The following is a 17,209-nucleotide window of genomic DNA, read 5'->3' as shown; positions in this document are numbered from 1 at the left end:
CGGCCATCACTGGAAAGGGAGGCCCATTGGACATGCAAACTTTATATGCCCCAGTACAGGGGAACGCCAGGGCCAAAACAAAAACTGGGAATGGGTGGGTAGGGAAGTGGGGGGGAGTGTATGGGGGACTTTTGGGATAGCATTGGAAATGTAATTGAGGAAAAGATGTAATAAAAAATATTTAAAAAATATAATAAAATAAATAACTTTCTTTTACTCTCATAAAGCCACACATTTGAAAGATAAATTGTATGTTTTCTCTTAGTTTAAATCACTTCCCTATATCTTAGGAACATGAAATCCTTTAAAATAATAAAACAAATAATATTTTCATACTCTGTCATGGAAATGATTCTTCTAAGAGTATGTCAGGAATATTAATTTTGATTATGTTTGTGAACACTGTGACAACTAGACTGAATCAATTATGTTCCAATTCTGTGAGATGATGTGGTTTTCTGTGCATGTGATTTGGGATGAGTAAATAAATCAGTTTTATTATTAAAGAAAATCCAATTTTGTCATTTATTTTGACATAATGAAAAATGAATTAGTTTTGGCTTTTTCATTATTTTTGATAATGTTATTATTTCTTTCATTTTCTTGTAGCACTAGATCCTGTGACCAAGGAACTTATGATTCAAACAGCAAAACCAACTTTTGGGCATCTGACAGAAGTAAGAAAAATGTTTATACTAAAATAAATATCATTAGTTACAGGAACTAAATGCTAATAATTATTTCTGATGCTCCAATATCTTGTTTCTTTCTCACTAAAGTGATTGTAATGCAACATATTCTTTAAGGAAACAGCTTGATAAGAAACTTAAAAGAAAATATTTGCAATGATTCATCCAATAATAAACACATAAAATGTCTTCATTTTTATAGCATGACTATTTAAGTTGCAAAATCTATTATGTACTACCTTATCAAAACTGCCTTACATTTAATATTTTTACATTTTAAAGAAGAATTATAAACTTAAACAGATACTTCAACGATGTAGTTAATTTTGGGGGGGATTTTAGTTTTAAATTACATGTTTTATGTGAATAACATATGAGTATAATACACACACATAGATATGTACCTATACACACACATATAGTATTTTAATCTATATAAAATTGTAACTTTAATGTGCTTGTAAAGGACATAGAGGCTTAGTGCATACCAGAATGTTAACTGTCTCACATGGTATACTGAAAAAAGGCAATAGTAGTCTAGAGAAATCTATGGGAAGTCCATCTGTATTACAAGCATTGATTCTTTTGAAAAGCAACTAGAACTCAAGTGGACTAAACATTCCTATGGCAAATGCACAGACCTGCTATATGCAAAATGTGGCAGATCTTATCTTATATAAATATAACATCAAGGAAAATTATTTTGATAGCTTAGCTCTATAAGATCTTTGAGGGCTAGCAATGCCTAAAATGATAATTTTTTTTAATGTTGACTTGCTTATACTATGGTGCTAAGTGACAGTCTCTTATCTCCGAAATTTTAGTGAAATCCATATGACACTACCTGATGCTTTCAATGTTCCATTATCATTGGAGTTAGACACATGCTAAGATATTTCAAGATGAAACTTTGATGAGAATAGAAGTTTCACTCCTTACTTTAAGAAAATGAAATATTTATTATATTTTGCAAATTTCTCTCGGGTTTGAAAACTGAGATGAAACATTCAGTTGGTTTTGGGTTAAGTCAAATGATGTGATAAAATGAAAGTATTTCATCACAATAATAAGCCATAAGGCTAGCTGGAATATTACCTTAAAGGAGTGGCATTGTGAGATGAGAATTTGCAAGCATTGATGAATACTGTTAGTACCAATAGCAAATGCACATTTCTAGAATATAATTCTCTTTCTGCTGATATAAGTATAACTTTGACTTAGTGGAAAGAAGCAGGTCTAGAAGAGAGGAAAGATGCTATTCTTTACAGCTGTGACATCGGCCCAGTATAGGAAACAATATTTCACAGCGATGTGTGGAAGGGTCTCCTTATATAGGAGCAGAGTTTCACTTTTGAGTCAGTATTAACCTGAGCAACATAGTAAATCTTAGGAAAAAACAACCACAACAATATGTCTATATAATAATGTATAATAATGTGTCATATAAGAATACATTTTTGTATCTGTAAGTATTATATGAACGGAAGAAAAGGCATCCTTGTTTACTGTAGAAAATGTATAATTGTTCCCAGGTTGATGAGGACAGGAAGGACTTGAAATGACTGAGTATCTATCTGGGGAAGCAGTCTGGATTATGCTTCCCATCTTTGCAAGCAAAATGGGGTTTCTGATTTATTGGGGGGACAGACATTTGAAAGATAATTAAAGACAATAATGTAGATCAAGGAGAAAATTTTAGGTTGGAAATTTTTACAGAGAGGGATTTGGAAGTAGAAGACTCTAAAATATTTCATGTGTTTTTAGGGTCAGGTTGGCAATAAGTCCCTTTTCTCTCAAATTTTTTATTGCTCATTAATTATTGTTATGTGGATAGATTATTTTTGAATGCTGAGGAAAAAACCATGCCAAGTCCATCTTCCAATTTGGTGAAGACAAGCCTAGATTCTACACACTAAGCCATCCACATCTGTGCTTAACACAGACAAATAAAACAGAACCGGTTACTATGGCAGTGTGTTAATAATCATGCACTCATGCTTCAACTGTCTTTGTCCCTATGCTCTTTTACGACACTTACCCAGCTGCTTACGTTCTCCATGCCGTTAGGTATCTTTTCTGGTACTTTGCAAAAGCTAGTATCATTTTGTTGATTCTATTCTCACAATCAAAATGTAGTGAACAAATTATGTCTTGAATTGGAATTTAATTATTAGTATTAATTAGCTTGTTGCTATCCACAAAATAATCTATTGTGATAGATTTTTTATTTAAAAATATTATTTAAAATTTCAATTTTTTTTTTTTTTTTTTTGGTTTTTTGAGACAGGGTTTCTCTGTATAGACCTGGCTGTCCTGGAACTCAGTCTGGTAAACCAGGCTGGCCCTGAACTAAGAAATCCGCCTGCCTCTGCCTCCCAAGTGCTGGGATGAAAGACATGCTCCACCACTGCCTGGACCTAAAATTTCAAATTTTTATTGAAAATATATTAACAACACTCTTCCTACCATTTCTTCACCTACAATCCCTCCTATGCTGCCTCTGATATCAATTTCATTTCCCATATATACTTACTCTGAAGTTGATAGTCTCTTTTTCCTTGCTTGGTTTTGCTTCATTCATATTTATATATGTATAAGTATATAAATACAGCTCTCTGAGTATGCTTAGTATTGCCGTGAATTCATGGTTTCAGGCTGACCACTTTGTATTGCATAATCAACAGGAGACTCATGCCTTGGACATACTAATTCTCTCTTTCAATAGTTATTAGTTACCTATAATTCTTTGTCCTAACTTGGACCCACTTTAGGCTTTGCTTTTCAATAGTTTTATTTTGATTTGCATGAACATACATTTTGGTTTTATTTATTTGTTTTTACTCTTCCAGTTTTATGCTTCTAAATCTATGAGTTGGTAAGCTTCGTGTAGTTTTTAGAGACTTTTACCTTGTGTAAAGATTTTTGATGAAAATGAAGGCAAAACACACCCAAACATATGGGATACAATGATAGTAAAAGTAAGTCCTAAAAGTACTAAAGGAAAATTTAGAGCAATAAGTGTCTTCACAAATAAACTGGAGAGATCTTATACTAGTAACTTAACAGTACACCTGAAAGCTCTATAGGAAAAAGAAGCTAATACATCCAAGCAAAATGAATGATAGGAAATATTCAAAGTCAGGGCTGAAATAAACCAAGTAGAAATAAAGGGAACAATACAACAACTCAACAAAACCAAAAGATGGTTCTTTGAGAAAATCAACAAGATAGAAAAATCCTTAGCCAAACTAACTAAAGGCTTAGAGACATTATCCACATTTAGAAAGTCAGAAATGAAAAGAGTGACATAAAAACAGAAACTGAAGAAATTTTTCAAAAATTAAAAAAATATCGTCTTATTCAAAAGACTATACTAGACAAAACTGCAAAATCTAAATGAAATGGATTGCATTGCAGGTAGATAACATGTACTAAAGTAAAAAATCAATGTGAAGTAACTACGTAAACAGTCTCATAATTCGTAATGAAATAGAAGCAGTCATTAAAAAACTCCCAACCAAAAACCAAAAGCAAAACCCAAACCCAAACCCAAACCAAAACCAAAACCCCCAAACCCCTAAAAACCAAAAAAAAAACACCAAAACCCCCAAAAACCCCCAAAACCAAAAAACCCCAAAACCAAAAAAACCTAAAAAAACAAAAAAACCCCAAGACCCCCAAAAAACCCAAAACCCCAAAAGACCCAAAACCCAAAAAAAACCAAAACCGTCCAAAAAACCCAACACCCCCAAAAACCCAAACCCCCCAAACCAAAAAACTTCAAAAAAACCCAAAACAAAAAAAGCCCCCAAAAACAAAAAAACAAAAACAAAATACAAAAAAAACCCCTAAAATTCCCCCCAAAACCCAAAAACCCCCAAAAAACAAAAAAAAAGAAAAAACCAAAATCCCCCCCAACAAAAACAAAAACAAACCAAAAAATCCCCCCAAAACACAACCCCCACAAAAAACCCGAAACAAGCAAACAAACAAAACACAAAAAACCCAACCCCCTCAAAGAAAACCTCTCCCAAACCAACCTCCCTAAAAAACTAAAAAAAAAACCAAAAAAAGCCAAAAAAAACCCAAAAAACAAAAAACAAACAAAAAACCCAACACCCCCAAGAAAACAAAAATCCCCAAAAACCCAGCCCCCCAAGACCCCCAAAACCAAAATAAAACAAAAACCAAAAAACCCAACCCCCTGAAAAACCGAAAAAAAAAACCAAAAAAATAAAACAAAAAAAAACCCAAAACCAACCCCCCAAAAAAACTAAAAAAAACAAAAACAACCCCCCAAAACCCCAAAAACACCCCCAAACAAAATACCCCCAAATCCAAAACTCCCCCCAAATAAAAAAAACAAACCCAAAAATACCAAAAGAACCCCAAAAAACTATCCCCCCAAATCTTCCCAAAACCCCCCAAAACACAAAAAACCACAAAACCCAACCCCCAATAAAACCTAAAAAAACAAAAACAAAAACAAAAAAACACAAAACAAACAAACAAACAAAAACAAACAAACAAACAAAAAACCCAGACCCAAAAAATAACCTACCCCCCAAAATACAAAATAAACAAAAACAAAAACAAAACAAAACAAAACAAAAAACCACACACACACACAAAAAACCCATAAAAACTAAAACCAAAGCCAAAACCAAACCAACCAACAACCAACAATAACAAAAGAGCCCAGGGCCAGATGGTTTTAGTGCAGAATACTACCAGACTTTCAAAGAAGAGCTAACAGGAATATTCCTCAAACTATTCCACAAAGTAGAAGCAGAAGTATCACTACCTAATGCATTTTATAAAGCTACAGTTATTCTGATACCTAATCAGCACAAAGACTCAACAAAGAAAGAACTTCAGAACATTGACACAAAAATGCATATTTATTTATTATTTATTGTGTATAAAGTCCTGGCAAACTGAATCCAAGAACACATCAACAACATCATTCATCATGATCAAGTAGGCTTTACTGCAATTGTAATAAATAAACAAACTAAAATGGAGGAATCACATGATCATTTCGTTAGATGCTGAAAAAGTCTATGACAAAATGTCAACACTCCTTCACGTTAAAAGTCTCAAGTGGAAGAAATAGGATGATCTCTGTGAAACTGAGGGGATCCTGTTTTATGTAATAAGCTACAGGATAGCCACAACTACATAGAAAGATCCTGTCTCAAAACCAACAGATCAAGCAAAGGAACAAACAGATTATTAATGTTGCAGTCTCTTTTTCTAGTCACTGAATTGGGACAGGCTTCATCATAAAAAAAATCATATCACCTTTTATACAATAGTAAAACCAATGAGTTTTGTCCCAATTTGGAACATTCTAGACTTTCACCATTATGCTTTAATAACCCTATATTCAGATTTTTAAAAAAATATTTGCTTTTCTGACTCATTTCATATTTGTTAAGTAGTTCATTCTTTTTTTAAAAATATTTATTAGATATTTTCTTTATTTACATTTTAAATGTTAGCCCCTTTCCTAGTTTCCCCTCTGAAAATCCCCTATTATTTCCCCCTTCTCCCTGCTAACCATCCCATCCACTACCACTTTCTGGCCCTGGCATTCCTCTACACTGGGGCATATGATCTTCACAGGTCGAAGGGCCTCTCCTCCCATTGATGACCAACTAGACCATCCTCTGCTACACATGCAGCTAGAGCCATGAGTCCCACCATGTGTTTTCTTTGGTTGGTGTTTAGTCCCAGGGAGCTCTAGGGTTACTGGTTGGTTCATATTGTTGTTCCTCCTACGGGGCTGCAAACCCCTTAAGCTCTTTGGGTACTTTCTCTAGTACCTTCATTGGGGACCATGTGCTCTGTCCAATGGATGGCTGTGAGCATCCACTTCTGTAGTTGTCAGGCACTGGCAGAGCTTCTCAGGACACAGCTATATCAGGGTCCTGTCAGTAAGCTCTTATTGGCATCCACAATAGTGACTGGTTTTGGTGGTTGTTTATGGGATGAATCCCCAGTTGGGGCAGTCTCTGGATGGCCATTACTTCAGTCTCTGCTTCACACTTTGTCTCTGTAACTCCTTCCATGGGTATTTTGTTCCCCCTTTTAAGGACTGAAGTATCCACACTTTAGGAACTTCTTGAGTTTCATGTGTTTTGCAAATTGTATCATGTGTATTTCAGGCTTCTGGGCTAATATCCACTATCAGTGAGAATATATCACATGTGTTCTTTTGTGATTGGGTTATCTCACTCAGGGTGATATTCTCCAGATTCATCCATTTGTCTAAGAATTTCCCGAATTCGTTGTTTTTAATAGCTGTTTAGTACTCCATTGTGAAAATGTATCACATTTTCTGTATTTGTTCCTCTGTTGAGGACATCTGGGTTCTTTCTAGCATCTGGCTATTATAAATAAGGCTGCTATGAACATAGTGGAGCATGGGTCCCTGTTACATGTTGGAGCAACTTCTGGATTTATTCCCAGGAGTAGTATTGCTGTATCCTCTGATAGTACTATGTCAGTTTTTCAGAGGAACCGCCAAACTGATTTCCAGAGTGGTTATACCAGCTTGCAATCCCACCAGCAATGGAAGAGTGTTTCTTTTTCTTCACATCCTAGCAAGCATCTGCTGTCACCTGAGCTTTTGATCTTAGCCATTCTGACTGGTGTGAGGTGGAATCTCAGAGTTGTTTTGATTTGCATTTTCCTGAAGACAAAGGAGAACTCCTAAACCTGATTAACAAATTCTGTGAAGTAACTGGATATAAAATTAACTCAAACAAATCAGTGGCCTTACTCTACACAAAGGATAAACAGGCTGGGAAAGATATTAAGGAGACAACACCCTTCACAATAGTCATATATAATATAAACTACTTTGGTGAGACTCTAACTAAGCAAGTGAAAGATCTGTATGATAAGAACTTCAAGTCTCTGAAGAAAGAAATCGAAGATCTCACAAGATGGAAAGATCTCCCATGCTCATGGATTGGCAGGATTAATATAATAAAAATGGCTATCTTGCAGAAACCAATCTACAGACTCAATGCAATCGCCATCAAAACTCCAACTCAATTCTTCACAGAGTTAGAAGGGGAAATTTGCAAATTCATCTGGAATAACAAAAAACCTAGATAGCAAAAATTATTCTCAACTGTAAAAGAACCTCTGGTGGAATCACCATTCTTGACCTTAAGCTATACTACAGAGTAATTCTGTTAAATACTACATGGTACTGGTACAGTGACTAACAGGTAAGTCAATGGAATAGAATTGAAGACCCACAAATGAACCCACACACCTATGGTTACTTGATCTTTGATAAAGGAGCTAAAACTATCCAGTGAAAAAAAGACAGCATTTTCAACAAATGGCACTGGCTCAACTGGAGGTTAGCCTGTAGAACAATGCCAATTGATCCATTCTTATCTCCTTGTACAAGGCTGAAGTCTAAGTAGATCAAGGACCTCCACATAGAACCAGAGACACTGAAACATATAGAAAAGAAAGTGGTGAAGAGCCTGGAACATATGGGCACAGGGGAAATTTTCCTGAACAGAATACCAATGGCTTTTACAGTAAGATCAAGAATTAACAAATGCTACCTCCTAAAATTGCAAAGCTTCTGTAATGCAAAGGACACGGATCACCAATGGGAGGAAAGGCTCTTTGTCCTGTGAAGATTCTATGTCCCCATATATGAGAATGCCAGGGCCAGGGAGTGGGAGTGGATGGGTTGGTGAGTGGGGGGACAGCAAAGGGTTTTCTCCACAGGGGAAACTAGGAAAGAGGTAACATTTGAAATGTAAATATAGAAAATATCTAATAAAAAAAAGAGAGAGAAAGAAAAAGAAGACAAAAAGGCAACCAACAGATTTTGAGACGATCTTATTGAATCCTAAATCTGATAGAGGGCTAATATCCAATATATACAAAAAGCTCAAGAAGTTAGACTCTAGAGAACCAAATAACCCTATTAAAATGGGGTACAGAGCTAAACAGAATTCTCAGCTGAGCAATACAGAGTGGCTGAGAAGCCCCTAAAGCACCTCATTCTTTCCAAATGCATCACTGTTCTCTCTGCTATGTGCTTGGCTTCTGAAGAAATAATCAGTATCTCAGAAAGGAAAGCTTGGGCTTTTCATTCATGTAGCCTTAAGCATAGGTTGAGATTATATTGTAACCATGACTTTACCTTCATTTACTATCACAGATGTGTAGTAAGATAGCGAGAGTCTCTTTCATTAACTACATGAGAGAACTGGGGAACCTATCCATTGAGTCTTTATGGCATCAATCTAACAAGTCTTTGATATCTGTAAGCTACTGAAACAGGTCTAGAATGCAATCCTACCCAAAATATGGTCATAAGCAATGGTGTTGTAGAGATGCATACATAACATAAATGTACCTGAGAGGCACATAGTAAGGTTAATTTCTGTACAACAAGGAAATTCAGATGTAGTTCTATGACACACACGTTTTTTCTTTTTTTTTTTCCTTTTATTGGATATTTTCTTTTTTTTACGTTTCAAATGCTATCCACTTTCAAGATCTGCCCTCTAGAAAATGCCTATCCCATCTCTCCCCTGCTTCTATGAGGGTGCTCCTCCACCCACCCACCCACTCCTGTCTCCCTGTCCTGGCATTCCCCTACACTGGGGCATCTAACTCCCTCAGGTCCAAGGGCTGCTTATCCCACTGGTGTCCAACAAGGCCATCCTCTGCTACATATGCAGCCAGAGCTTCTGCATTTCTCTGTGTGTACTCTTTGGTTGGTGGTCCTGTCACTGGGAGCTCTTGGGGATCTGGTGGGTTGACACTGTTGATCCCCCCAAGGGGCTGCAAAACCCTTCAGCTCCTTCTGTTCTTTCTCTAACTCCTCCATTGGGGACTCCATGCTCAGTCCAATAGTTGGCTGTGAGCATCTGCCCCTGTATTCGTCAGGCTCTGGAAGAGCCTCTCAGGAGACAAACTTTTGATACTTACAGGCACGTAGACACACACAAACAGAGAGAGAGAGAGAGGCAGAGAGGCAGACATACAGAGACACACAGAGACACACAGAGACATACACATACACACACACACACACACACACACACACAGAGNGAGAGAGAGAGAGAGAGAGAGAGAGAGAGAGAGAGAGAGAGAGAGTAAGAGAGTCACAACCAGAGTCTTCCTGCAACCCATTTAAAGCCCTTAGTTTATAGAACCGTTTCATTTTATTTTTGCTCTTGAACTGACAGCTCATTGAAAGACTCGACACAAAGCAAAGGACATCTGTTTGGAGAAGCTTTTCCTAATTGATATGTTAATTAAAAATGACTTCTGGCTCTTAGAATTTTGTTTATTTTTCATGATACATCTGCCCTGTGGCATTTCATAATGGGTGTTGTCACATAAATATAAAATATAAATAAACAAGGCAAAAGATTCATTACTGCTTCTGGACTTCAAGTAGTATGTAATGTATGACTAAATGCATTTGTTCACCTTATTTTGGCCAGAACATTCTGGATTTCCTCCAGGATAAAGAACAGCTCAGTGGGATTCATGCATCTGTCACATCTGGACAATCTCAAAAGAGCCTAGTCAGTGTCCCCGGAGGCCATGTGAAGGTTTTAGATTTCAAAAACTTTAACAGCCTGCTTATATTTATAGCCAAAACTACTAGCTTGTTACTCAACTTTCTACTTTTTAGTGCAAAATTCTAGTACAATCATTTTTTAAAGCATAAACAACAATGTAACTAGGACAAACTTATGCCATGTTAAAATCGTTCAGCATCCCCAGAGAATCCAGGCTAAAGAGACCCCTGGCTCTTCCTTTAGAATCAAGGCTTTAGACAGAGACAGTGTCTAACAGTGGAGATGAGACAGACTTGTCAAGGATTGCATTATAACAGTAGAAGAACATAAACCTTAAGCCACCCCAGTACCAGCTTAAAAATACTGGGAAGCTTTCCTCTATCTCATTTCTAAATGGAATCTATGGTTTGGAAAATGTTGAGAGTTTGTGTGCTCCAATCCTCTGTCATAGACCTTAAACTTCTAAAAGAATTGGATTATTGTATTTTGTAGATGTCAAGATAGCCAGTGATATATATAGCATTCATTAAAGGGATAATTTACATTTTTGATTTGACATGGTGATTATTATATAAACAGACAAATGTTTACTACAATTTTTTTCTGATCACACATTATTTGTGAGCATAATTGTGTACTAAGCTGAAAGTTAATACAATTTTGGACCACCAAAATATGAAAATTATATCTTCACACAGATGTATTATAATTCTAGTCATCAATGAAAGTAAATGTGAATTTTATAATCCACTGAATTTTCATGTAATAACAAAATACTTTAAATTGTAAAATAGCTCATATTAAAACCATGTGTGATAATTCATATTTTTAATTATAATAAATTAAGAAATGTGATGAAGGAATATTTTGGGTACTACAGTTGAGGAAAGATTATATTTTTATAAACACTAAATTAAAATATGTACAGTAACAACTTATTGGGTCTAAGTATTTAAATATTAGTCTTTACTGGGCCTTTATAGGGTTCAAGAGTAATGCTTGTCTTAAGTTCTTGGAATGAGGTAATTAAAATAAAAAGAAAATTTAATTTCTTTAGTATGTTTAACAATAGATTTTAGGATAAAATTGCATGATACTTGATGAATGGTGAGACATTAAAATTTGACTCTCTCTAAAGTATGACAATTTCTTTGATTCATCAGCAAGTGCAGGTAACAATAGTGTTTTATATTGAGTACTTTGTATGAAGTTCAAAACAATGGATCCCAAAACAGGATCATATTTCCTTTTTAAGGATAAAGAATAAGACCTAGAAGCTAAAACTGCTAATCCAAAGCCATGCTTTTGTACCACCCCTGTGAATTCTTTTATGGTGTACTATTGAGATGATCTATGTAAATAAGATCTGATTAGGACACCTAATATATATGTCAATTTTTCAGCATCTGATTTTTGGTTATAGGATAAAATCTATATATTCTAATATGACCTGAAAATAGAAAAGTCTTTATTCTGCGTCTTTTTCTCCCTACACAATTAAAACCCTTCTTACCCTCTGGATTTCTTGCAGTTGCCATTTTCCTTAACTTGGGTCTTTGTGCATTTGCTCTTGCCACATGCCCTCCCTGCTTTGAATAGCTTTTACTGTTGAACTTGAGGCATATAAGAATTCTTCATAGTCAACTCCGGTGTCATTTGAAGCAGCACTTGTTTTCTGACACTGGAAATCTAAGATCACTGTCTGCATTTCCTTCTGCATGTTATGATATACAATTTTGTTGGCATGTCTTGCTTGTCTGCTGTTGGAAACAGTGCTGCTACTAACATGAACTAGGTTTCACCTGGGAGGCAAACCAAAGCTGAAAAGAGAGGGGAACTAGGCGGACGAGAGAAAAATGGAGCCAAGAATGTTCTGATCAAGGCTCAAATGTTTAATAGTCTGCGCTATAAAGGGGGAAACCCATCCCCTGTCATGCCAAGTTTCTTGATGTTGAGATGCCAAGTTGTCAGCACAGCCTTTTAGCAGTAAGTTGCCAAATTCACAGGTTGCAGAAAATCTCAGAGAACTGGTTTGGCCTCACAGCAGGTGGTAGGCAGTGTCACATCAAAGGAAACTAGCTGAGTCAGAGGAGCTGCACCACAGGTGGCTCCACCTCAGTAGCATAAGGTCTGAACCAGCCTGCCTAGGCTGAAGGAGGTTATAGTCTGCCTCTATCCTAGCTGGATCACAAACTTTCTGAGAGCAAAATATCATATGCTAGTACATTAGCCTTATGTATGTTGTATAATAGAAAACAAACAAACAAACAAACAAGAAGAGCCCATTAAAGAACCAGATTTATGACATCTGTTTTAGATGACAGAGGCCTTCAACTAGGAGGACCTGTGATAGGTATACAGATGCAAATATAAACAGAAACATATACAGACATGAGTATGGATATGGGCATGCATAGAGACATGTAGCTATTGATGGTGGTTACATAGATAGATGTAACTAGTAGCTATTACTATTCACTATTCAGAGATCATTGCAGATGATTTGGTCTTTGCATCAATTTCATGATCATCTAGCCTAATCTTAATCATTTGCCTATATTATGTGTAAAAACTGGGCAATTGTAGATGACTTCGAATGTCTGATATAGGTTTTAGTTACACAACTTTATAGTTCATTATCAATTATAAGCCCTATATATTTATCTCTGCGTGTTAAAGAACTAAAGTTGAAGTAACTTATCTGATTAGTGATTCATTCATGCTCCAGTCCCTATGAACTTTTCAATCTATTTCCATCAACTGCAACTTACTCTGGATTAATGTTCAATTTCCCCAAATTCGCCAAAGCCATAATCTTATTTAATACCTCTGCCTGGATTTCTAATTTGCTTTTGTCCCAGTGAATTTCAATCATTTGAGCTTCTTCTTTAAAGCCGTTTCCAATGCTCAGAGCACTGTCCCTTCATGGAATGCATCTGCTATGGTGATTCAGCATTTGCATGTAATTTCAAAGTGTTCTTCAACTCTTTATGATTTCCCATTCTGTCAGCTACAATAAAATTTACCTAAATGCAGAAGCAATACCTTCCTCGTTGTCATACAGATTTCATTTCAGGCATTAGCATGATGTAAATATTAGTCAAACTTGTCTCAAATTTTAGAATGTACTTTTCACAGTAAGATTAGATTGATGTTGTGTTGGTAATTGTCAAAGAAAAATAAATTCTTAAGCCAAATGTCTAAGTTTAAGTAATGCATTTATATGTTGTGTAAAGTATCAGTGTAAAAGTTGTCATACTCTGATAATATGCCTTATTATAAGATCTAGCTTTTGTTTAACTTCCTATCTTGAAACATTAAAATCATAGTATTTCCCCAAATCTTTTTGTTGCCTTTCTGAGAAATTTGACAGGATAATTGTTCAAACTTCTGTTTTTGATATCAAACTTACAACTTGTGCACTGAACTTGCCAGTGTCTGGCAGTGGAAGTAGGGAGGTAACCTAAAGGGAGTGAGAAGTTGAACGTTTGAATTTAATTCTATTTACTTTTGATTTTGAAACCCACAAAATGGAATGCATTTTTGTTGCTAAGGAAAGACAATATATGTGAAAAGACAGATCAATGAGTATTTAGATAGCATTTGATTTTAATGAGTTTTCAAAATAGCTTTGATTTTATTATAAACCCTTTGTTTATATGATATCTTTCATACTCTTAACCAAGAATGCAGTAAGTTATTTTCAAAATCATGACTTAAATGTTTCATGGACAAACTATGCTGAAGATTGTGAAATAAAAATAAAGTATTTCTAGTCTGCTCGTATTTTTTACATAATATAAAATAAAATTTTCTATATTGAAAATACACATGTTGAGAAATTACAATAAACATTTTAAGTCATCTTGAAAACTGATTCAATATTATAGCAATGTCTTCAATTTCTATAGTCATTCAATAATTTTTTCCTATTGTAAATTACTGTTTCTAATGGCTAATATTTAGTTTTATGTTTAAAATTCTTTTTTTCCATTTCTTTTTCTTATTCAAAACAAACCTTTTTCTTACATAGATTTTTGAAAAATATTCTCATTTTTTAATGTTTTCATCTTCCAGTGTTTTCAGATACAAAGTTCAGTTCTAGTTTGTTCAAGTGCATATCTCATTCCACTTGATTCCCATTCATTGCCCAATTTGGCAGAGAAATAGTCTCACTCCAGTTTTCCCTTGCTTCTTTGTTTTTTTGTTGTTGTTGTTTCTTGGTCTCCCTGTTTCTTTCCTTGTTTCTTTCTTTCTATCTGTCTCTCATTTTTCTGTCTGTCTCTTTCTTCCTTTCTTTTTTCTTTTGTTTCTTTTTTCTAGTTTGTCATCACATCTTATTTTTCTTTCTTTTTGACATAATCTCAAAAATATATATTTCCAAATGTGGGTCTGTTGCAGATGAAATTAAATGATTCCTTTACTTTTTATTTTAAATAAATCCAAATTTTAGCCTTTTTGTGTGTCATCCTATACATACTCATTTACAATTTATTATTCTCCTACTATGTTTCAATCAATTTTCTGTGTACAGCACTAAATAAAATAAATCCCACGCCTATAGTTAAGCAAAGGTCCATAGGGACAAAACATAAGTAAATGTTTTTCATCATAACTTAGCATTGTAGGGATAGATACAACCAACCTAGGGAAAGAATGCTTGATAGCGAAGTGTCACTATAACAAATAGACAAAGAATCATGGCATATCTACTGCCATTGGAGCAAAGACTTGAAGGAACTGAACAGGAAATTTAGAGGAGGGTATTCTGGAGATAACTTATAGCCAAAGTCTCACATTCCAGTAAGTAGAACATGGTAAAGAATTTAAGGACTAGAAATAATACTAAAGTAGTGAGAGTTGAATTAACAAGGGCTAAATGGAAAGAGATGGATTTTAATAGTTATTAGTAGGAGATCACATTAGTCATAAAGACTCTAATGCTGCGTGGCCTCCTGCTGTGTATATATGAAATGGATATTGAAAATCTTTCAATCAGCTTTAACTTATTTAATATCCTCATACTTTCCATTTTGCTTTATTTCCACTTTGTAATCTATTGAATACATTGAAATAAAATCTAGTTTTAGTCTTATAAGCTAGCAAGATTGCTCAACAATAACAGCTCCATTAGCATAAAAGAGTGATAGGGGATTAGAAAGAGTGAAAGGTACACCCAGTAGGTGTAAGAAAAGCAAAGCAAAAGGATTTATAAAAACAGGGAAGTTTGAGAGTTAAACTTTCTTTTTGTTTTAATTAGATATTTTCTTCATTTACATTTCAAATGCTATCCCATCCTGAGAAAGTCCCCTATACCCTCCCCTCCACCCTGACTCCCAACCCACCCACTCCAGCTTCCTGGCCCTGGCATTCCCCTGTACTGGGTCATATGATCTTCACAAGGCCAAGGGCCTCTCCTCCCATTGGTGGCAGACTAGGCCATCCTCTGCTACATATGCAACTAGAGACACAGCTCTTAAAATACATTAATTTTATTTATTTTATATGTGAATATATCTGTATAAAATATATTCAGTGTTTCATTGCAAATGCAAGGGAAATGAAAACAATTATATTTTACTCCAGATATACTAGCACAACAGATTGATATGTAACTCTAATATGAAAAAATTCCTTTCAAGTTTCAAAAGGGTGTAGTATTTGGAAAATAAACTTTCCTCATGTTTTAAAGGTTAAAGTCTGTTTGTGTTTCACTATTTTGTCAAACAATGATTTTAGTGGTGTCCTGGTTTCTTCTCCACTTTTGTAATGATTAAGAATCTATAACATTTGTCATATTCTTTACTTAGAAAACACAGCCAATCCTATACTGGAAACAGCTATAAAAACAAGGAAGTATATTGTTCTAAAATTCAAGTGGAAATGAGTATGCTTTATGAGAAGAAAAGAAAGCCTGGGAAAGGAAAAGTAGATTTTGCCTGTAATTTCAAGACTTATTATAAAGCTATTATCACCATATACATAGGCAACAGTAAGCTTGCCTACATTGTAAACTAAATCTGAAAAAGTATATATGTAAAACTCAGCAAAGTTTATGTAATATTGCATTTAACTCAACGAGAAAAAAGCATTCTTGATAACTAAATATTTCTGCAAAAATAATAAACTTCTATCACTATCTTTACTATTCAGAAAAAAATATGAATGTAAATCAAGTAAGCATAATGGTGGTGGTTAGTATTCACCATCTAGAAGGGAGAGGGAGTCCCAATGAATTATTTTGATTAGGTTTTTTTTTTTTTGCCACTTATGGATTGTATGAATTGGCTTAGTTGGGGTAGAAAGATCGTGCTATATGTTAGCAGCATCATTTCACCAGACCAGGCCTCAGACTGAATAAAAAAAGGAAGGTAGAGGAACAGTACTATACATGTATTGATTCACTACTCTGTGCTCCTGGGGCAGAGGTAATGTGATTTATTCGCTGTTTCAACTTCTTGCCACCTTAAATTACCTGGAATATGGTTTGTATATCTAGTGAGACTTTGAAGGAGACAGTTATTTCTTCCTTTGTGAGTGTTTTTCAGCTGGAAATAGCTTTTAGGTCAGGGATGGTGGGTGGGGGTTGGGGGCTTCTATTTCTGCTCTTAGCACTGAACCTCCGTCTGGCTTAGACCTGTGCAGGCCCTGTCCTCACACTCACAGTCCTGTGAGTTCATATTTTTGTCAGTCTTGTTGTGTATAGATGGCCTTGTTTCCTTGCTCTCTCCCATCTTGGAGGAAGGGAAACAGTAATCAGAATATACTTTATGAAATCCAAACTATTTTTTAAAGAAAATTGTCCTGCGGTGATGAGCTATTCTGTAATTATAAGCCAAGTGAATACTTCTGTTGAGCTGTTTATGTTATGACTATTTCTCCTTCTCTGTTATTTTACTTTTAGGATTTGGAACGCTATAAACATAAAAGCATTTTATG

The 17,209-nt window shown here is 35.1% G+C and overlaps 1 protein-coding gene across 1 annotated transcript in view; it reads left to right on the top strand.

Annotated features, from left to right (window-relative positions):
- Cnbd1 (cyclic nucleotide binding domain containing 1) overlaps positions 1–17,209 on the top strand; it is a 323,182-nt gene that overhangs the window by 300,070 nt on the left and 5,903 nt on the right. The window contains exon 11 of the mRNA XM_021159705.1: positions 610–677. Within this exon, the coding sequence (XP_021015364.1) occupies positions 610–677 (68 nt within the window). The remainder of the gene's footprint in view (positions 1–609; positions 678–17,209) is intronic.

The sequence above is a fragment of the Mus caroli genome, chromosome 4 (assembly GCF_900094665.2).
Source record: "Mus caroli chromosome 4, CAROLI_EIJ_v1.1, whole genome shotgun sequence".
Lineage (NCBI taxonomy): Eukaryota > Metazoa > Chordata > Mammalia > Rodentia > Muridae > Mus > Mus caroli.
This window is presented reverse-complemented; position numbering and strand designations above follow the sequence as displayed.